Source organism: Melopsittacus undulatus, chromosome 6 (genome assembly GCF_012275295.1).
Source record: "Melopsittacus undulatus isolate bMelUnd1 chromosome 6, bMelUnd1.mat.Z, whole genome shotgun sequence".
Taxonomy (NCBI): Eukaryota; Metazoa; Chordata; class Aves; order Psittaciformes; family Psittaculidae; genus Melopsittacus; species Melopsittacus undulatus.
The window spans coordinates 19,920,076-19,941,750 of NC_047532.1; the positions used below are offsets into that span (position 1 = coordinate 19,920,076).

The window sequence follows — 21,675 nt, forward strand, 5'->3', positions numbered from 1 at the left end:
CATCATGCCAGAGGTGAGTTCTGGAGAAGGTCAGGAAGGTGTGGTGGACATGGAGCATGGAAGGAGTTGTAGGGTGTGAGCAGAGGGAGAGATGTACGTGCTAAGACATGCATAGATGTGTATAGAAGGTCTTGCAGGATCATTCTGTTTGCTTTCCCATCCACCACAGCTTGGGTTTTAGGAACAGAGTGTAAATCTGAGACATGAACCTGCTGGTGGCTCAGCACCTTCCTGTGCTGCCACCTTCCAAACACCTAATCTTGACAGTGCCAGGTAGTGAAAACCAGAGGGTTGAATTGCCTTGTCTCACACCTGCAGCATGAATGGACATGCAGTCACACAGCACCTCCCCTATGCTTTTCTCTTGGTAACCTGTCCGTGAGCCTCTGCCCTCCGTGGTCCCATCCTCCCTGTCTCTGGCATGTCTGTGCACAGCAGCCAAACCACTGCCGGACATGTCCCTTCCAAAAACTTCCAGAGCAGCGTGTGCTGAGACGTGCCGTGTGTGGTGCAATGGAGCTGCTCTGGACAAATGGCTTACTTTTGCACTGGAAAAACGGGAGTCAAAATGTCACACAAGTGTTTCACACAGGAATGGATTGCCCCTTTCCAAGAGGCAGTTCTGTCACTGGGTTTTACTGTGTGATTCCCAAGCAGAACTGTCCCCACACAGTGAAACAAGACATTTTGGCTTTTCCATCCTGGTTTAGGATGAAAGGCAGTGGCAGAGTATCAGTGTTTCAGTGGGGTGGACATGGTTTCCCAGCCTGTTACAGCAAGAACACGCTCCCTGCCAGGAGGCGAGGATGAGTCCCGGAGATGTGCTGCTTCTGCTTCCAGCACGTTTGATCCAGCCAGGCTCTTTCAAGGTGTGTGGAAATGAGCTACAATCTCATCATTCCTGCAGAGGCTTCTCGGAGGAGATAGCGGAAGGGTCACAGCGCCTCGGGAAATCTCCCTTCAGGTGATGTGCCTGTCGCATTTTACAGCAGACAGACAGAATAACCTTTAGGGCATGGTAAGAGGCAGTGTTTTGAACTCCAAGCTAGGGAGCTCATTTCTCTGACACATCATCTGTGTCCCTGCCACTTCCTGCATCCCCCTGAAATACCTTTGTCCTAATCCATCACTTCCGCAGATGGAATCCAGAAGGAAAAGCTGGGAGCTTGTTCCCTTGTGTGCTACCTGCACAGAAACCAGCCTCCTGTGTGGGAACACACACAAACCCTCTGTCATGGCCAGTTTTGCCTTTGTTTGACCTGCTCTCAGCCTGTATGGAGGTGGGGGGCTGCTCCATCAGCAGCACATCTTCCCTGCATTGCAGCCTCCCTGGAGAGGTGCAGTACTTGGACCCTAAGCTGCTCTTTACCCCCAGATTCATCTGACATGGCTGTGAGGAGATGAGCAGGCTGGAGCCAGGCTCAATGGGGCACATTCAGGCTGGCACAGGCTGCCCTTACAAACTGGAGGCTCCCAGCTGTGTGTTCCTGTGCAGCACTGGGAGGAGAGCGCTGGCTCTGCCTCCTCCACTCTCTGGAGTAAATAATGGCACTTTTTATTTAGCTATTATTTCCCAGTGGCAGATATCTCCTTGGCTGTCTATTTAACTACCTTTATCTCACCCTCTTCCTCTGTTTGATATAGTCATAGATAAACAGATACCTTAGTAAATAACATGTTTTTAAGAGGCCAGTGCTATGGTTAACATAATGCAGCAGCTGTTGATTTGTCTTTCACTGTTGTTTTGGGTGTTGGTTTTTTTTCTTAAGGAAATGCTTTAAATAAGGGATACTTCATCTATTAAAAAAAATACACTTGTAGCAGCTGCTAAGCCCATCCATAAGCCTGCTTTACGTTGTATTTGTGATGGGACTGACAGTGCATGGAGGAGCCTGATTATACACAATTCCATTTTAGCAAGCCCTGCGATGTAATTTCACAGGGCGATCAGTGTTTGAATGTAATAGCAGCCTGTGCTAAGGTGTCAGAATATTAAAGGCGCTAATGGAAAAGCTCCCTGGTACACAAGGGGGACAGCATTACAGGAGACGTCGCAGATGGCTGGGCACTAAACTAATGGGGCAGGATCCAAGAAGGGAAAAAAAACGTAGGGAAGGGAGAGCTCACGGGAGCACGGGCACCTGCTTCCCTCTCACACGGAAATTAAACAGCGAGCGAGGGAGAGGCAAGCGTGTGCCTGTGCAGAAATAGAAATTGAGGGGGGGAAATACCCCCTTCAGAAGGGACTGAAGGTTTTGATAGTGAGCCTGGTGCTGGATTTGCTCGGGAAAGGCATGGGGTTAGATTAAAAGGGGTGTGTTTGCGTGCATCTGAGCACTGCAGGCATCACTCATGGCCCTGGGAAGAGAAGAAGGGGGTGATCGGTGGATATTGTTACCCACCCTCATGTAGCATGGCAAAACTGCGTCTCTCTTTGGTGGTTGTTAATCTCCGGCTAAATCCAAGGAAGGTGAGATGTGTCCACCTCACTGCTGCCCAGACAGCTCAGCTCTGCAGCATGGGGCATCTGCTGGGGCCCTGTCATGCCGTTTGCTGTCTTCATTTATGCAGGGGCTGATGGTGGGTTTGGTTTTGAGGCAGGGCCAGGATTTGCTTGTTTTGCAGCAGTATTGGAGGCATATTCCCCATCCCCCTGAACTTCCAGTTTCTCCAGGAGCTGCCAGAATCAGACTGGTCCATTCTCGTCTGTGTGAAGAGTCAACTGTGGATGCGGTGAATCATCCATGAAGTGTGTTTGTGGGTTTCCTTGGTGCCATTCCCAGCTTCCCCTCCCTGCTGGCCACAGTGGTATGATGGGGAGAGGTTTAGTGCCACTTTTCTCCTGGGGGAGAGCACCACAGGATGTGAGCCCATCCTTCCCAGGGCTGGAGGGGTACATCAGCTGTGTGTGGGTACTCCCTGGAAGCTGTCTGCCATGGCATTGTGTGTCTCTCTTTCAGGCACTAATTGAGAGATGCTTGTGTTGGGAGCTGATTGCGTGCGTCAGCATAACCCACCCTGGGTCTTGCAGCCAGGACCACCAGCACACTGAAGGCAGCTCTGTTCAAACAGACACGAACTATGTCTCAAGGGCAGGGCCACTTGTCCTGGACCAAGAAGGATGCCTGACTTGTGTCCTCCAGCCCTTGTCTCTGCAGCAGCCCCTGTGCTCCTGCTTGGCCATCTCACCCTGAGCCCAGTCCTGCCAGCAGCCCCCATCCTTGACCTTCTTTCTTGGCAGTTCCTGGCTCTGCTTGTCCCCTCTCCTGGGCCAGCACTGCCTGTGCACACCCTGTCTCTATTCCTCAGCCCCCCAGGGACCCAGACCTGTAGCTCTGTTTTGCTTGTGACCAAACCCAGGGCTTTGACCCAGGTCTCCACAGCATTAACCTAGTGTGTCACCAGCCGCAGAGCACACAGCAGTCGAGAACATTTTATCCAGGATAATCCCTAGCCTGGGAGCAAGGCAGAGACTGTTCTTGTTCAAACACAGGGAAATGTGAAGCCTAAACCGCTTGGCACTTTGACACTCCGGAGTCAGGCACACCAGCATGTTTCTACTGCAGCCTAAGCCAGGGCACGTGCTAAATCCTGCATGGAAGCAGGACCATCTCCCCACTGCCTGACTGAGCCACAGCATCCAAATGCACCCGGGGGGGGGCTGTTGGAGGCTGCGGGGTCTATCCTGCCCCTTCTGAAGTTAAGAGGAGTTTTAACAGTGCATTTGTATGCCCATGGCTCAGATGGGGTATTGCTAGAGTGGATGTGTCTATTAGGAAGAAGGGCCAGGCACAAGATCATTGTGTGCTTCAGTTTCTTTTTTGCAGTGCTCCTATCTATAGAGATCTGATGGCATGGGCTGCTCGTTTTAATAAGGAGAAGGCAGGTACAGTTATACTGCATCCTCCACATCTTTCCTGTCACCTTGCTGCTGTCCCTGAAGCTTGACCTGTCTTCCTTCTGTAAACTGGGAACACCTCGCCTCTGTAAAGCACTTCCCAAAGTTGTGCAGAGCCAGCCAGCCCCAAAAGTAGACAATTCACCTTCATATTTGTTTAGTTTACTGCCTGATGTGGGACATAAAGATGGGGCTGTTTTAACCAACAGCTTTGCAAATGGGCTGAAGAGGACACCAGCTGGGCTTGCTGTAAGTTGCTTGGCATGGCCAGGTAGGGCTGGTAACTGGTGTGCTGTGGGCTCCCTGCTCATCCAGGACATGGAGGAAGCTGGTTGTGTGGCACTGCTCTCTGAAAAGCCTTCAAGTGCCATTGTGTTAAGAGATCGGAGCACCAGGCAGGGTCCCAGAACCTTTTCAGCAATGTGGGAGGATTGCGTCCAGCTCTCATCTCCCACTGCAGGGTGCTGGTGGTGGCAGGAGTTTCCAAGGGCATCACCAGACCCACTTGTGGTGTCCCCACATTCGGTGTGCTGACCTCCCTCCTTCTCCCTGCAGCTCTCAGTGGGTTTGTGCTCTGGCGAGGGACATTCCCTGGGTAAGGGCATCGCTCACATCTTCTGCATCCTCCCATGTCCAAACCCCAGCCAAACCACCTCCTGCTTGGTGGCATTGCAGATTTATTTGGGAGTGGACAAATCCCCTTCGCTTTTGTCACACCCACCCCTTAATTATTAGCAGAGATTTTTAACCTTAGGGTTTGGTGCGTTCCCTGTTGGGCAGAAGTTGTTTCCGTGCACCCTTTGCCACTCAGGAGTGTTCAGGGAGCTCGGTGCACTGAGCAGAAGTCATTAGATGTCAGTTGTGTTAATGCTGTACCTGGTCAGTCTGGAGGCCCCTCTTGCTGCTGCCTTGGTAAGAATTAAATGCCTCTTATTAGCGGCGCAGCAGAGATTCGTAATGCGCGTGGACAGAAAGGCAGGGATGGATGGAGTTGGTGTCAGGGCAGCAATTGCTTATCATGCCTTATCTGGGAATATGAAACTGTATTGCATGACATCCAGAGGCAGGCTGAATAGATATGCCAATTCATCTCGAGCCCGGGCTTTGACAAGCTAGACTGCCCTTGTTGAAAGGCATCAGTCACACGAGCTGCTGCCTGCTTTTCCCTTTCTTATACTTTCTCTCGCTCCCGCGCTCCCTCTCCCTCTCTCGCCGCCTCCCCTCCCTCCGCCTTTTTCTTTTTTTCCTAAGCTTTTTCCACACAAAATTGAAAAGCTTTGGAAATAATAATAATAAAAGCCCCCCAAACTAATACCGTTTTAAGTACAGCCCCCCCCCCCTCCCCAAATGGGATTGATAAGGAACCCCAGTGTATGAAGGCATGTTTAGATAACATTGAGAATATTATAGCGAGTGAGAGAAAGTAGGGGGAAAAGCTTCCTGCCGCGTCTAAGCCGGGAAAGGCGACGGCACCCTGGCTAATACGAGTGTTTAATATTTGATGTGTTGGGATAAAGCAGGATCACCTTCGAATTGAATTGAGTGTCAGAATGAGAATCTATTACTGAAATTCTTGTGTGATTTGACAGCAAAGCAGACGATGTTATTCTTCACTAGTTACCGCAATCTTCTCCCCTACATCACTTAAATATTTTTTTCTTTGCTTGAGTAAACACACATTATCCTTTTTTTTTCCACCTCCCTTCCCTTTTTTCTCTCCCTCTTTTATACTTTCTTTTTTCCTTAAATCAAACCTGCCTCTCACAGGGCTGATGGAGTAGATTGTTATTTCTTTATTTGTCCTATTAAATGGAATTCCTGATCGTTTAATCCTGCTTTTGTAAGTGATTTAAAAATACTTGAAAAGCTGTGAATGCAGCAGCACTTCTGACTAAACTGCTTAAAAGGGACACGTTACACCTGGGTTTAGCTCCTGCCTCCTGACAGCCAGCAAGGGCTCCAGCACTGCCAGGGCTGAGCATCCCGGGATACATGCCTCCATCCTGCTGGATGAGCTTTCCTCCACACCTTCCAAAGCCGCAGCAGAGCTCTGCCGTTGTCAGCCAGAGCTTGGCAAGCTGCCTGTTCATTACCTGCCTCTTCTTTAATTGCATTCAGCCTTGCTGCTAAGTGATTTGGCACTGGGGTCAGGCCCTCAGTGGTGTTAAATGTGCCTTGTGTCGTGCTGGTTATGTTTGCATGGCAAGAAATCCCAGCAAGAAATACCCACCTCCCATTCCTGAAGTGTCATGCAATTAAAATGGGATGTCGAGGGACCACCCTGCAGTCCTCATGTCCTGGATGCTATTCAGGGATGGCCTCCAAGATACCCCCCCAGCCCCAAAACATTATGGTTACTGCGTGGCACTGAAAACATGTGTCTAAAAGCCCACATAGTCATCGACATGGCCTCTTTTTTTCTTCCCACCATACAAAGTAGTATAAAACCTTGACATCTCATTGTGGCAGCAGCAGAATGAGGGGAGGTAGAGGGAAATGCTTATTTTGGGTGGATGTGGAGCACAGCTGATGAGGAGGAACACACTTTTGCTGTCTCAAAGTCATTTTCTCCATTGTGAAAATGTCAGGGGGGTCAGCTGTGATCAGCAGGCTGCTGTGCCCAGCCTGGTCCCAGGGGAGCACAGCTGGTACCTGCTGCTTGCCCCAGCTAAGGGAGATCTCTCTTTATATCTCTTTAAAAACATGTTTTTCTCAGGTGTCTCTTTGAAGTTCTTAACAGAACTTTCAGCACAAAACACCACTTCTGTTATCCTTTAGTACCCACCCTTCAGCATCTTCTCAAACCACTGAGCCCCTTTGCTCCTCAGAGGATTTTTTCCAAAAGGGAGTATTTTCTGCCTCCCCGAAAGTGCCCATATTAATGTTAAAGTTACAGTCGGCAGATGAAACATGTAAGACATCTTGGAATGACACCAAAAGCGAAAACATTGCTGGGCTGGACAGGACAGGAGGAAGGTCTGTGCTGGTCCTGGCAGGTTTTACTGCTGTGGTTTGTGAACATGCTCATGCTATTACAAAGCACAGAGCCCCTCTTCCCTTCCTGCCCTTCAGCTAAAGCACCCAGGGTGCTGCAACACCAGCAGCTTTAGCAGAGCACAGAGGGCCTAGGGCTGCTCGAGCAGATCACAGCTTCCACACATGTGGAAAGAACAGAGCTGGCTCTGTAGCACCAGCGCGTCACCCTAGCAGAGCTCTGACAGCTCTGTGAGGAGCAGCCCTGTCCCTTCCCGTGGATACAGGAAGGATTTGTGGGGCTCGCCATGTAAGTGAGCATACTGACCTCTGCACAGGTGCCCTGTTTGCACAAGGTGGGATGTTAAATCTTGCCTTAATGTGACTGCCAAACACCAGTTTTTGTGAAGTGTGCCGGGCACTTCCCCATAAATAAATGATGGAGCATTATTCAGTCCACTTAGATCAATACATCAGCTTGACAAGTTCCAGTTCTGGGAATTTTCAGACCCCCTGGAACATCTTCTCTGCAGCTGTGCTGCTTATAAACCATGGTGTGTAGCCCAAACAAGCTCCAGGGAGCAGGGTATCAAGACCTGGCTATGTTAGTCCTGTTACCTTTCTGGCCCTGGTATTGCTGGGGCTTGCAGCTAGGGCAGACAGGGTAAATTTAGTGCCAGACTGTCAAAAGCCTATATTCTCCCCCTGCAAGCAGCATTGTATCAGTGCCCAGCCTCACTGGTGTGCCCTTCACACACAGACCATCTTTGCTCCCCAGCACTACCAGCAATGGGTCCTGGGAGCTCTTGTTTCTGGCTCTTGGCAAACTGAGGTGGATGTGTCACAGCCACCGGGAAGGTTTGTGGCCCAATGCAACAGGAGGATGGTTTCAGACCCATTTCACTTTATTTAAAGCCAGCCCAGTATGCTGTGATTGCATGCACACAGCATCTCCATGCCCCAGGCTGCTGTACCCCATGTCTTATCCCCACTTCTGGTTATTTGGATTTTCTGGAGGCTATGTGAGGTATGGGTCACCTAAGGACCTAGTTCCCCATACTGGCACTTGTAACAAGGTGCTGGCTCTATGCATGGGAACACTTCATGTTTCTAATCTCCTGCTGCTCTTAGCTCACATTTATCACAAGAGCATCTGCTTACCTTTGATTCGAGATCCCTGCATCAGGGACCCAGGGCGGTTTTGTCTGTGAACTACTGTGTATGCCTATGGGATTGTATAAGTAAATAAATATAATTATTAATTACCTGACTTCAGAGCAGCATTGGCAGGGAGGTGAACGTGGCCTTCATAGAATTACAAACAAAATCAGGATAAAAAGGAAGACCTTTCTGGGAGCTCGTGTGAATGGAAATAATTGTGTTCAACCTGCTTGAAAATTACTCTGCAAACATCATTTGGGAGGTTTGTAGCAGATCAAAGGCATTGGGTTTATCTCTAAATCATCATTTTGACCAAAACCATTTAAAAATAGCTTTTTTTTGTAAAAGCTGACTGCATTTTCTGTCAATTAAAATGCAGATAAAAATAAAACAGCACTGGGTCCTGGCCCTGCTTCAGGCTCTGACCTAGAAGGGAGCAACCCAGTCCCTGCAACATCAAGACTGAACCAAAGAGAGGAACAAATTGCTGTGATTTCATTGCAGAAAGGGTTTCATCAAGGTGGTTTTTTGCATCCTTTGGCTTGCAAGCAGACCAGGAGCATCCCAGACTTCCTCATGGTTTGCCATAGGGATCAGTGCCGAAGGGGCAGGGGGCTACAGCATTGCCAGTGGATGCGGTGGTGAAGCCGGTGTGAGAGTGGCTGTGGTTGGCACTGGTGTCCCAGTGGCAACCCCGACGGGCTCCCCACACTGGGGAGCCTCCGGCACTTTCTGCTTCAGTTTAACAGTCAGAAGAAGAACTTTCCTGTTTAAAGATTAAACGTTGTGTTTAAATATTAAAGAGCAAAGCTCCTCGCTCTTGATTGTGTGGCTGCTGCCGGCAGGCGGCTCGGAATTGCCAATTTTAATTAAAAACTTGTATTTTCCAATGCAGCCCAGCGATGGCTCCTCCTTCCGGCCAGGGCTGCCTCACCTCTCCCCTTGGCTTCCCTTCACCTCTGCCCACATCTCCCTCTGCCTGCAGCACAGCGATGGTCCCTGCCAGCCCCGAAGTGCGAGCGGCCTCGTCTGGGACTGATCAATGCCCCTGGCACTTCCTTCCAAAACCCCAGGAAAAACAATTAAAACCTGATCGATCGTGCAGGCAGCTTTGAATATGCATAAGTGCACACTTGACCTTCAGTGGTCAGGCCAACTTCCACCCCGGCTGCTTAGTGAGTTTGCTCAGGTATTGCGGCTGTACCGAATGACCTTGGTTAGGAAAGCAAATTCCCGCGATGCGGGGATGGGTCTGGTGCTGATCCTGGGGCCAGCTCCCTGCTGAGGATGCTGCTGCAGCACTGGGGTAGGCAGGCTGGGGTTGGCATGAGCACCCAGCTGTAAGGAGTTGTCCCCATGGCTTTCCTGGGATCCTACCAGCTTCCTGCTGTGCTCCCCTGGTTGGCCAGGGTCTGAGGGAAGTGTCTGTGCTGGAGAGGCAGCCTGCAGTATGGTAGCTCAGAGCCTGCCTTGTCTCTGTGCAGGGACAGCCCTGCTCCCTCTTCATGTCCTCCCCCGAAGCCTGTGGGGACACCCCTTCTGCTGGCAACTGGTGTCCCAGTGGGTCTGGACCTGCTGGTGCTGAGCCTGAGGACTTTACTGCACTGTGCCTGGGCTTGCTTTTTGGGATGAAGCCCAGGAGAGGGAGACACATGTGGAGCCACTGCCACCATCACCCAGGGCCACCCAGCAGGCGGGTGGCAGGGTCCCATCCTGCACTCCAACCCAGGCTCCCCCCATCCACCTGCAACCCAGCCATGGCAATGAAGATACCAGAGCGTGTTTGTTGAAGGCAGAGGAAACCTCCCCGTTGTGTACACAAAGTGTAATTTCAGTGAATTATGCACAGACTTAATTAGGAGTTTTAATTGCTAATCATCTCCCAATAGGATTAGCAATGCTGTCTATTAATTATCTGTGGAGCCCTCTGTTTTGCTAAGGCAGGAGTAACAAAGCAGCGTGAATGGTTACGTAGGCTGGTAATAAATTGACTCCCCCAAGCCCCATAGCTCCCAGGGGGCTGCCAGCCCTGCCTGTGCTGTGCAGAGCAGCAGGTAGTGGGAGCAGAGGGATGGGCAGCAGGTCCCAGTGGCAGGCAGGGGGGTGATGGGCTCTGGGGGTACCACTCAGCTCCACTCAGGCCAATTCCTGCTGCAGAGAGCATCTTTCCCGGTGTCCGCAGCCTGTCGGCAATACCCCGCCGCACTGTGGCCGTGGTTAGCGATGATCCCCACTGCAGGAGGGAGATAGGGGCTGCTGGATTGACCTGATCTCATCTGGGGACAATGGCCCTCATGGCAGCAGAGATAGCGCCAGTGTGAGCGACGCTAAGCCCACGCACCCTTCTTACTGCTCACAATGCGGCGCTGAGCTTAATTCCTGCAGATGAAGAAGATACGTGGCTGTCAGGCTGTAATTACAGCCGTGTGTGTGACATGGGTCCTGGCTGCTTTTATGCTTGCATTGTCCGGTGGGGTTTTGTGTTGATCAAGCTCCTGGCTGCTTTGCTCCTGGTGGAAGCCCTGCAGGGATGGAGCAGGTTCCCTCTGACCAGGCTGCAGGCTCTGCAGTGGGGTGAGCAGTGCTGGCTTCCAGTGGTTTTTCTCCCAGGGATGGAGAACCCCAAGGCAACTGTGGTCTGGGACTGGAAATGAGAGGGGAGGCTGGGAGATCTGTGATTGCTGAAGGGAAAGGGAGCTGCTAGCCATGGGCACCCCTGACTCCTGCTGCTGACCCCATCTGTGGTGAGGCAGGAATGGGAAGATGGTGCTGGAGCAACCCTGGGACATGCAGGATGAGCTCACAGCCCCTGGCTCGCCCCAGTGTGGCGAAGGTGGTTTTGAGTGATGCCAGTCCAGCACAGTGCCCAGGGTGCTCATGAGGGTTGTCACCTCTACAGACCACCAGAGGCCTTGCACACCTCTTCTCGGAGGTGCATCAGGTGGGACGGGGCAGGGTGAGGGTGCTTTGAGCTCAGGATCGCTACTGCAAAGGTGATGTGTGGGTCCACACTGAACACAGCAAACAGACCCACACCAGTACTGGGAGCAGCCAAGCTTGGGCAAGTACAAAACATGTCTGCACTTGGGCTGTGCACCCATCTGACCCTCTGCTCTTCTCTTCCAGGCTTACAGCTTTGCCATGGGGAGTTGGCCAAAGAATGGGCTCTTAGACATGAACAAAGGACTGAACCTACAGCACATAGGGAGGCCTCACAGCGGGATAGGTGAGTGATGCCGCCCCGTGCCCATCCTTCCCCACAGCTGCTGCTCCAGGCACACAGGATGTGCCTCTGCTCCAACAGCTTGTGCAGGCTGGGATGCTGAGAGCCAGCCAAAGGGCTGCAGGGTCTCCAGCTGGTGGAAGGGACAAAGATGTGTCAGGGCAGGATGGGCATACAGATGAGTTCTCCATCCCTGACACATCCCAGTGTGACAAACACACCTCTGGCTGGGGAGCTGCTCCCCTCCTTGGCTGCTCTGGCAGTGCTTAGGATGGTGTGGATGTGGGCAGCACAGGGGTTGCACAGTGCCTGGACACAGGGCAGGGGTCTCCAGGTTGGCTGGGATGCTCTCCCCATCAGACCAGTGCTCCAACTGCTCTGGAAAGGACACTCTGCCAGGCAGTACAGCCTTGGAGCTGGCTGGAAACATGCTGTGGAGTGAAGATGCGTGGTCCCAACTGGAGAACTGAATCACCATCCTGTTTGCTCATGTGTGATGAGTTTCATGGTCCCACAACTGCGATAACCATGCATGGTGGCAGAGCATCATGTTTACCCTACCTCCTTCACAGCAGGGATTAAAGTGACATGAGGAGGCAGACCTGGCCTGGGACACTGAGGTCATATATCTGCCTGCTGCTTAGCACTGGGGACACAGAGCTGGGACAGCAGCAGGCTATGGTATGGCAGGAGCTCAGATTTACTGGGCTGTAGGCAGGGCTGTAACTCAGGGCTGCATCACTCTTGCCTGTCTCATTTCTCTGTGGGGTGTTGGATCATCTCTTGGAGAGCAGCAGTCAGGTGTTCCTTCTGCCTCCCAGCCCTTCATCCACAATGATGGGTGGCCATTAAAGTTTGCAAGGAGGTAAGATTTACTTGGAAAAGTCATTGGCTACCTGGGCCTTGAGGAGGCTATTTAATATTGTTTCAAGACTCTAACCATTAAACTCTCCAATCAATCCAAGTTAAAGATATGAATTATTTAAAGCTCACCAGCTTTTAATTAGCAAGCTCCTTTTGAACTATGGATCTGGTTGCATTATTGACAGAGGTAGCATTAAAATTTGCTTCCTTGCCTGGGAGCAGATTTGCCCTGCTTTTATGCCATGTTGAGGAGATCATGGAGAGGAAACATGGACTGTAGGAATTGTGTGTGCATGTCCTGCTGTGAGGGCTTGGGCTTTTCCTAGGGTCTCCTGAGGCATGCAGGGTTGGTTTGTGCCTCATCTTCCCACATTTTACTTATGGCAGGAGCTCTCTGTTGCTGTCTTCTCTTGCTCTGACAAAGCGTCCCCAGCACTGGAGTATCATCCATATGCTGTTGGTTTCTGCCTGTGTTTATCTCAGTGCTGTTGTCTTGCACAGCCTGATGGAATTCAGAGAGATGCTGCTCATATCCCTTCCCATTCCAGTCCTTTAGGAGGGTTTTGCATCTTCATTTCTGCCAAACTCCTTCTGTGAGGAGCACTCCCAGGTTTCCCCAGTACAGGGTAAACCACAGGCAGATTGCCCCTGTTGAAACAGGGCCCAGCAGCCAAGCTCCCTTCTTGCAGCTCTCCATCCCAGAGGTAAACCTCCCTTTCACACACTCTTTGAAAGGTTTGAAGCACATGGGTGCTGTGAAGGATGCCACGCCAGCAGTGTGACGGTCCCCATCTCCATGACACTGCCAACAGCACACGTGTCCTGTGTGTTGCAGCCTGCTGGCTGCTCCATTTGGGCTGGGTCCAGAGCATCTCTGCCTTGGGTATTAGCGATCCTCTGCCTGCCTGTAGAGGTGGCAGCCACTGGCACCCTGTGTCTGGTGCCTTTACTGCAGGCTGAGCCCCTGTGAGCGAGCTGGAGGCATGATTCATTGAATGGCAGCAGGGGGAATGGCTTCTCCTCCTGGCCAGGTTGAGAGCCCCAGGCACAGCTGCTGCATGCAGTGTCAGTGCTGCTGGCTTTGGGGTTTGGTAGCCCAGTGTTCTCCCTGGGATAAGGCTTGGGGCAATGCTGGTGTCTGGAGAAATGCCTTGCCTGGCATTTTGTCAGGGCACCAGCCTCCTGGCCACTTCATTTCCCAGCCTGCTGGCTTTTCAGGTCCTGGGCATGGATCAGGTGTGGGCTCTAGTGACACCCCAAGATGTCCCCAGCCCAAAGGCAGAGGAGGTGCTGCTCACTGCGAAGGAGGCCTGGCTTGCTTGGGTCTGGCTTTGCTGCCTCATCCTGGAGCATGCATCAGTCCTTCACAGCTGATTCCTTCTATATTGGCTGCTGAAACTGGGCACAGTGCTGATGGTCACCCTGTGACCTGAGCAGTCCTCACCACTCTCTTCTTTCATGCTCTAAAATGCTGTCGCTTCAGGGCTGGTAGGAGCCATCCCTTTCCCTGCCCAAGACTGTTTTCCCCTTCCCTCCCTGTCTGTAAGGGGCCTTGCTCCTGACACAGCCCTTCTGAGCAGAATAAATGACCCCTCTAGAGGCTCAGTTTCTCTTTTGGTGTCACTTGTGGGGTGCAGCAGGGTCAAGGGAAGTTGGGGAGCTGAGAAGGGGCACCCCAAGATATAACCAGGGACAGCCTCTGGTTTTCATGGCCCTTATGGCTCACTGATATCCAGAAGGCTGCAAACTGAAGAGTGTTGAGAAGGGAACAGCAAGGACATGTGTTAGCCAGCCACACCGTTGTCATGAATACCATGCCATGTAAGAGAGCATCCCTACAGCTCCTTTCCTGGCAGCATTGGGACCGGTCTGGGGGGATGCAGGCAGTCCTGTGAAGCCTCATCTCACTTATTCAGGAATGTGCAACTTGGGTATTTCCCTTCAAATATGGCAGAAAAATGGCAGTGGATGGCCACTTGCTTTTGCAAACAATTTGCAAGGAATTTTGCTGTCTCACCTGACTGGTTGTGTGTTGCTTTATTTTCAAATCACTCTCAGATTCACTGGCTCAGTCGATATCTGCTGCAAATCCCTGCAGTTTGCATGTCTGTGGACCAGTCCCGCTTCATGCTTCACCTTCTCCCCTCATCTTGTTCAAAATCCAGGGAGTACAGGGTATTTCAGCTCTATGGATTCCCTCTGGACTGAACGTGGCCCTGAGGGCCACACAGGACTTTTTTCTGCAGTATCCATCCCTCCTTGAATATGGATTAAAGGAGTGTCGGTTCTAGCATGGACTGTAGGATCTTGGGGTGAGGAACTTCTTTTTGTCTGGTGTTTTCTTGGCCCTTAGCACTGTGAAATTGAGTCTTGCTAAAAAGTTACTCCTCTTACAGATGTGTATAGGTTGCCATTCTTAAAGCATGTTTGAGCCACTGCTTGCCAAAAACAAGCTGCAACTTCTAATAGGGTTGTTGGCACTCTCACGCAAAGACCAGCAGTCACTGGCTCCACACAAGTCTTGCATGGGGGTCTCTCAACTCCAGAGACTGATATAAATCACAATTAAAATCCCAGGGTTTAGTTGTGATGGAAATCAGCCAGCGCATCACCTGGATTCAGGAATTTATTTTCTTATATATTTGCCTTCTTTTTTTTCACCTGTTTCCCTAAAAAAAGGTCAAGTTTTACTGACCAGCACCTACCAAACTGAGTGCAGCTCTTCTTACCACTGCCCAGTTGTTAAACCTGGTTTTCTTGTATTCATCAAATACTCTATTTTTGCTACATTTATTTTGATCAATTGTGTAGCATAATATGCCTTTAGACTTAGTTTTTAGATATCCATTATGTTAGAAAAATGGGGAATTACTATTTGTTCTTAAATAGGCGGTGATTAAATTATTTTGGGTAAAGATTTGAATGCCATACTGAAGTACGCCATCAGTAGTTTGGATTGGTTTTATTCGTAAAATCCTGTTTCCCTTGCGTGTACTCAGTACAGAAAGAAAAGTAAATTTCAGAATCCTTTCTAGGTAAGAACACCTGATGCATGGACCCGAAGCAAGAGGTGATGGGTGAGCTGAAGCAGTGGTTTGGAGAGCACCAATTCAACATTTTAGCATTAGTACATCTCATTCTCTCCCACCTTAGTTTGGTGCTTTGTTTGTTTCCCTGATTATGAAAGGAAAAAAGGCACGTTTTCCCCCCTCCCCCCCCCCCCCCCCAGTCCTTGGTTGTTTTTCAGCTCTGAACAAGACAGTTACTGAAGTGAAAATACACTGAAAATCCAAGAAGTTTCTAAAGCTGCAGAAGTAGCTGCTGCTGCTGGGGAAGTTTTTCTTATTTGTCAGCTCTGCTTCCACCTCAAGTGCATTGACTGTGTTTAAAACATGACGTGACCCCTTGCTACTGATCTTTTAAATCTAATTTAACTGAATCTGTAAGGTTCAGGCTTTAGCACATGCATTATTATGATCTTAGATTTAGTCCTAAATGACTGGTTTGGGGGTTGTTGTTCTTTAATTTTGGGGAGAACGAGGGTAACCAGGCTGCTGTGTCTCTTTCTAGTGAACCCACATTGCCCATCCCAGGATTGCTGGTCCCATAGCAACATCTCTCTCAACACGATGCTCTCACGGGGCTGTTTTACACCAGCTGATGTAATCCTGCGACCCTTCAGCCTCTGCACAGGGCTTCACTATCTCCCCTGTGCTCACAGTCCCCCTGGTCAGGGCTGTGCTCCCTCCATGGGGATCTCTGCCATGCCAAATGGAAAAGCCCTACCTGCCTGGGCAGGTCAGCAGCCCATGTGGTGAGCGACCCAGCAAGCCACCATGCCTTCCTGGCTCCATCTCTCTCTTTTCATTTACCGATTGGAAATCTCGGAAGGTTAGGGTGTGATATTGTTCCTGATCCAGAGCATTAATTAGGCCTCGGAAAGAAGAAGAGGAATCGCGTGTTTTTAACAGTGAGGTTAATGGGATGCTCGCAGAGTAGACAGTTTTAATGAGCTTCAACTCGATGTGCAGTGAGTTTACTCTTTGTGTTAAAAGGGTCACACTGCAGTAGTTTGATGTGGATTGTCTCCTGGCCCCCAGTGTCATAGGTGAGCGTCTGTCAGAGTCCAGTCAGAGCACATTTACATAGTGACACGATTCTAATTAACTACCTCGAGCTGCCAGCGCCACGGGGAGCCGGGCCAGCGCTGCCGGGTGCCTCCTGCCCAGCCCAGACATCCACTCTGCCTGCTCCCATCCTGCCAGCGCCGGGCTGCTCTCCGAGCTGACACTGAAGGAGAGGGCAGCAAGGGACACGCTAGCTAAGTGCGGTGGCACATGGCGTGCCACCCGCTGTAATGGGGGCCTTTGGCTGTCAGCATCGGCTCTCCCTCACCGGGAGCTCAGTGGGGACTGATGAGGCTTTGCCTCACCCTGCAAGGTGCTGGGAGTGTGTAGTCCTGGCAGCTTGCTGGCTGTATTTCAGCCTCTTCTCGCTCTTCCCTGCTTTCCTTTCCTCTCTCAGTTTCCTGCTTCTCCCAGGCATCTGTGGGATCCTATCACTGCCTCACTGGCAGTGGGGCAAGTGGAACAAGGGGACAGGGACAGCATTCTGTGAAACTCCCCTCCATTTTTTGGATCTCTTTGCATCCCACCCATATGGCCCTGGCTGGAAGAGTCAGCCATAGAATCATGGTTTTGGTTGGAAAAAAGCTCATCTAGCCCCAAACTCCCTGCCATGGTCAGGGACACCTTCCACTAGACAGGTTGCTCCAAGCCCTGTCCAACCTGGCCTTGAACACTTCTGCTCCTGTCTTCCTTGTCCCTTACAGGGGACAGGAGAAGCCTTAGAGAACCCCATGCACCCCCAGAGCAGACATACCCTGTTCTTCTCCAGCTATTGCTTAAAGCAGAGGTGTCCTGCAGCTGGTGCCGTGCCTGGGACAGTGCCATTTGTGCCATACCATCCTTGGATGCTGCGAGCAAGAGTCAAGCAGAGGGCTCACTGCTACAGAGTGGGGCATGGGGCTGCTGCCCTGCACACAGCAGAAGGGGAAAGCCCAAGGCAGAAGGGGAAAGATTCTGAGTTAAATAATTAAATGAGACTTAAGTAAAAATCAACAGAAATGTCACCAAATGAGCAGTGTCATTCTGAATTAGCGCTCGTAAAGGTCAGGTGGATCCGAGCAGGTGGAGTGGCTGTGGTGCGCCAGGTGCCACAGCCAGGCAGCATGTCCCAGCATGGGCCATGGGGATGGGGCAGCAGGCGGGTGGCAATGGGTGCCACCACCACAAGCAGCAGCCCCACATCCCCAAGGAGGGATGGGGAGGGAGCGCTGGCCGGGCCGGCCGGGTAGAGGACACGCGTCTGTCAGAGTCCAGTCAGAGCACATTAACGCGATGACATGATTCTAATTAACTGCCGTGAGAGGTGTCACAGCTGGAAAAGCAGTGAGCGGAGACAAGCTTTTAAAAAAGGAAAAAAGCAATGTGACAGTCTTCTTTTTTTTTCTTTTTCTTTTCTTTTCCCATTTTTTCTTTTTTTTTTTACTCCTGTGTGCTCTCTCCCCTCCATGTGGGAGTGGATCTAAAGATAATTAGGATGTCTGGCTGCCTGGGAACCTGAGCCAGGGCTCTTTTGCTTTCAGTCATTTAAGTTTTCGACATCTCTCTGAAGGGACTTGGTGGCGCAGTGGATTACTGCGCGCCAGAGTGACAGAACACTCTTCTAATCGTAAACCCTTTTTAGACAGAATTCTGCTCTCCCTTTTTCCCCGGGAGCAGCGGGGGGTATGTTCTGATCACTGCAGCTCTGTTCCCATACACGCTACAATGGGAAACTCAAGGTCTTTCAGCTGTTTCCTGCAGTTAACAAAGGAGGCACAGAAGAAAGAAAGGAAGGATGATTGAGTGTTTGTGTTGACTGCACTCACCCCTCCGTCCTACCCTGCCAAAAGTTGGTTCTGTGCCCGACCCCGCTGCCTGCTGGCGGTTGCGATGGGCTCATCACACCTTGCTGCTCGCCTGAGGTCTAACCATCCCTGGGAAGAGCAGCCTTTGGAGGGGAGGGTGAGATGGGCTGTGGGGCTTTGATGGATCCCATGGATACTGGGGAAAGCAGGATTCCCTGTACCCCCAGGAGAGGCAGGAAATTGAGAGGGGAAAGGAAAGCAGGCAAGAGGCTGAAATAAAGTCAGGGTACCACTATGCTCCCCCCCCCAGCCCCAGGACAGGCAAATGCAGTGCCAGCTCGCCTGGGATGTGTGGGAAGTGGATACAAGCCCCTCTCTTCTGGGTGGAAGCAGTGATGTTTGCAGCACTGGTGTCAGACTGGATATAAGGGGGATTTCTGGATTATTATCTTAGTGACCAGCAGGTCAAGGGAGGTGATTCTGCCCCTCTGCTCTGCTCTGGTGAGACCCCACCTGGAGTACTACATCCAGCTCTGGAGTTCTCAGTATGGGAAAGGCATGAAGCTGCTGGGGAGGTTCCAGAGGAGGCCATGAAAATGATCAGAGGAATGGAGCACCTCTCCTATGAGGAAAGGCTGAGAGAATTGGGGTTGTTCAGCTTGGAGAAAATAAGACTTCGGGGAGAGCTTATTGCAGCCTTTCAGTACTTAAAGGGGGCCTATGAGAAAGATGGGGAGAGACTTCAGCAGATCCTGTTGCGATACTATGAGAGTGATGGTTTTGAACTAAAAGAGGAGATTTAGGCTGGATGTGAGGAAGAAATTGTTTACAACGAGGGTGGTAAAACCCTCACACCGGCTGCCCAGAGAGGAGGTGGATGTGCCACCCATGGAGACCTTCAAGGCCAGGCTGGATGTGGTTCTGAGCAACCTGATCTAGTTGAAGATGTCCCCACTCATTGCAAGGGAGTTGAACTGGATGAGCTTTGAAGGTCCCTTCCAACCCGAACTATTCTATGGTTCCATGACAAGCCCAGCTGCAGATCAAGGCAGGTCTGTCTCAAGACTCAGACTTGGCTGACCCCATCAGGACAGCACTGCCATCATCCTGGAGCTGCCCGGTAACCCATTTCCTCCGGATTCTGGTTTTGGAATCAGCAGTGGGGACTGTCTCCCTTGGTAGATAAAGCAGATCTTCTGTCTTTCCCTCCCTCCTTCCCAAGCCAGCTGTGATCCTCAGCCCAACACCTGGCCCAATTCCTGTCCTCAGGAATGAGAAACCTCATAAATGCATTTCTCATATCACTCTGAACGGTTGTTGGCATACTGGGAGCACAAGGAGAGGCTGATGGTTTGTATTGTGTGTGCTCTCTCTTAACCAGTCAGCCAGTCCCAAACCCAGGAGCATGCAGACATGAAATGATCTGTACAGAGACCCTTGCACTGTTTCATTCTCATCCTTGCTCTTGGCTATATATTTGTCCAGTCCTGTAGCTGAACCTCTCACAGTATCCCATACACACACTGTTGGAACAACACCTGTGTTGACCTCATGTTGTGCTGGGCAGGTAAAGCATCTTTATTATTGCGTTACCCCTGTAACAAGCAAACGCTTCCCGTGCACCATGATGCATCCTCCAACACAGTGAGACACGTTAGGTGAAAAGCCTTGGAAGATCATTAACTTTCTAGGGAGCTTTTCCTGTAGAAAGCAGCAATGTAAAACACTGAGTGACACTTTGATTTCCCTGTGATGCTTTTGGTGCCTTGGTGTCTCTGCGTTGTGTCCCAGACGAGGCTAAATGGTAGCGTGATTTCCCTTACCTGTGAGGAGGGGAAGAGTTTCCTGTTAACGAACATAAACATCTCAATTAAGAGCAGGGATTGCCTCTGCTGCTCTGCAGTGGACTCCAGTGGAAGGTGGTTTTTAACATCGTGCTGTCCTGCAACAACGTGTCCCCAGACCTGCCCTTTGGCACCTGCATCCCCCAATAACTTAAGGAGCACTACAGGAAATCTGTGGAGGGACTTTTTACAAGGACATGAGTGAGAGGACAAGGGGAAATGGCTTTGAGTTGACAGATGAGAGGTTTAGATTAGCTATTAGGAAGAAATCCTTTAATGTGATGGTGCTGAGGCATTGGCACCGGGTGCCCATAGAAGCTGTGGCTGCCCCATCCCTGGCAGTGTTCAAGGACAGGTTGGATGGGGCTTGGAGCAGCCTGGTCTAGTGGAAGGTGTCCGTGCCCATGGCAGGGGTTGGAACTGGATGGGTTTTCAATTCCTTTCCAATGTAAACGATTCTGTGATTCAGTGGGGGATCACAGGGATGCTGCTGTCCCTCAGATTAGCCCAGAGTTTAGCCACCCATGTGTTGTTCCAGCTCCAGCCTCCCTGGGCAGCATGGGGCTGGTGGCTCTGAGCACCATGCCTCCCCTCTGTGAGGAGGAGAGACTCCTTCCCAAGTCTTACTAAAGATCTGCCTTTAACAAGAGTGGTGGCAGAGCTATGGAGGGAAAGCCATCTCAGCGAGGGATGCCAGGTTGAAAGCTGCCCTGCTTCACCTCATCAGAAACTATTGGAAGGTGCAGGAGGGGAAGGGGTAGCAGCCAGCCAGAGACTCCACCACAATTTAACAAGTTCCCATTCTGCCGAGTTCCCTGGTAAGACCCCCCTCCAAGTCTGCACAGGAATTCATAAGAATAGGATAATTAGGATGTTTCAAAGCTGCGACCCTCAGAGGAGTCCTTGGATTAATCTGTTTTTCCCCCTTAAAGACATCTGTAACTACAATCTTTGTTTCTGTCCTCTTCTTCTCCCCCCTCCCCTTCTTTTCCCCCCTTGTCTGTCTCTGTATCTGCTGTCAAACCTTTGCAGACATAAATGACAAAGAAATCAGAAAGAGAGATCAATGCAGTCCAAATTAGCACTTGGAGATAGACTGTGCTGGAGATGTCAGAGCCTGACCCCAGTTGATCTGCCAGCCTCCACTGGTGATATTATGCAAATTGCATCCATCTGGCAGAGCCCAGTGAAGGACTAATGGGGCAGGGAGGGGGCCATGGCCAGGCGCCTTTGGGAAGGGGACAGGGCTGGGGGTCTTTGGGAGGGGGGGCTCTGTGATCCATGGGGGAGATAAGGAACTGCATTGGCTTCATTTGCGCTCCTGGGCGGATTAAAAACCAAACTCCAGATAAGAGATAACCAAACTTCATTTCGCTTTTTATTTTATTCCTTATTGCTACCCCCACACAACCTCATACCAAAAAGAAGGGTTGGTGGGGGCAAAAAAGATGGTTCTCGGTGCTCTTGTTTCCTGCACGTCATTACCATTAATGGCAGAGTGAGGGGAGAGACAAAGTCAGGGAAAGAAAGCAGAAAAAAAGCAGCTAGCTGCTTAAAAGACTGCTGTAATAGGAGCATGGATAATAGAAATCTCAAATTACGGTGATCGCCTTGTTAAGAAGTTTGAAAATACGGCCAGATTGTCTTTAATGAGAGAAATATGGCTGTTAGTTAGTGAAGGAGGAGGGAATGGACCTTGTTTCAAGATCTGTAGCTCGCCCATCAAAGAGGCACTGGCTGTTTCATTTCAAATTCCGGCTCCTCTGCCTGATATTAAAAATAGTTGTTAAAGGCTTTGACT

At 50.8% G+C, this 21,675-nt stretch overlaps 1 protein-coding gene across 1 annotated transcript in view; it reads left to right on the forward strand.

The window, feature by feature from the left end:
- The window catches only part of ERI3 (ERI1 exoribonuclease family member 3), a 129,266-nt gene that overhangs the window by 81,164 nt on the left and 26,427 nt on the right, over positions 1-21,675 (forward strand). Inside the window, exon 7 of the mRNA XM_034063608.1 lies at positions 11,159-11,258. Coding sequence (XP_033919499.1) covers positions 11,159-11,258 — 100 coding nt within the window. The remainder of the gene's footprint in view (positions 1-11,158; positions 11,259-21,675) is intronic.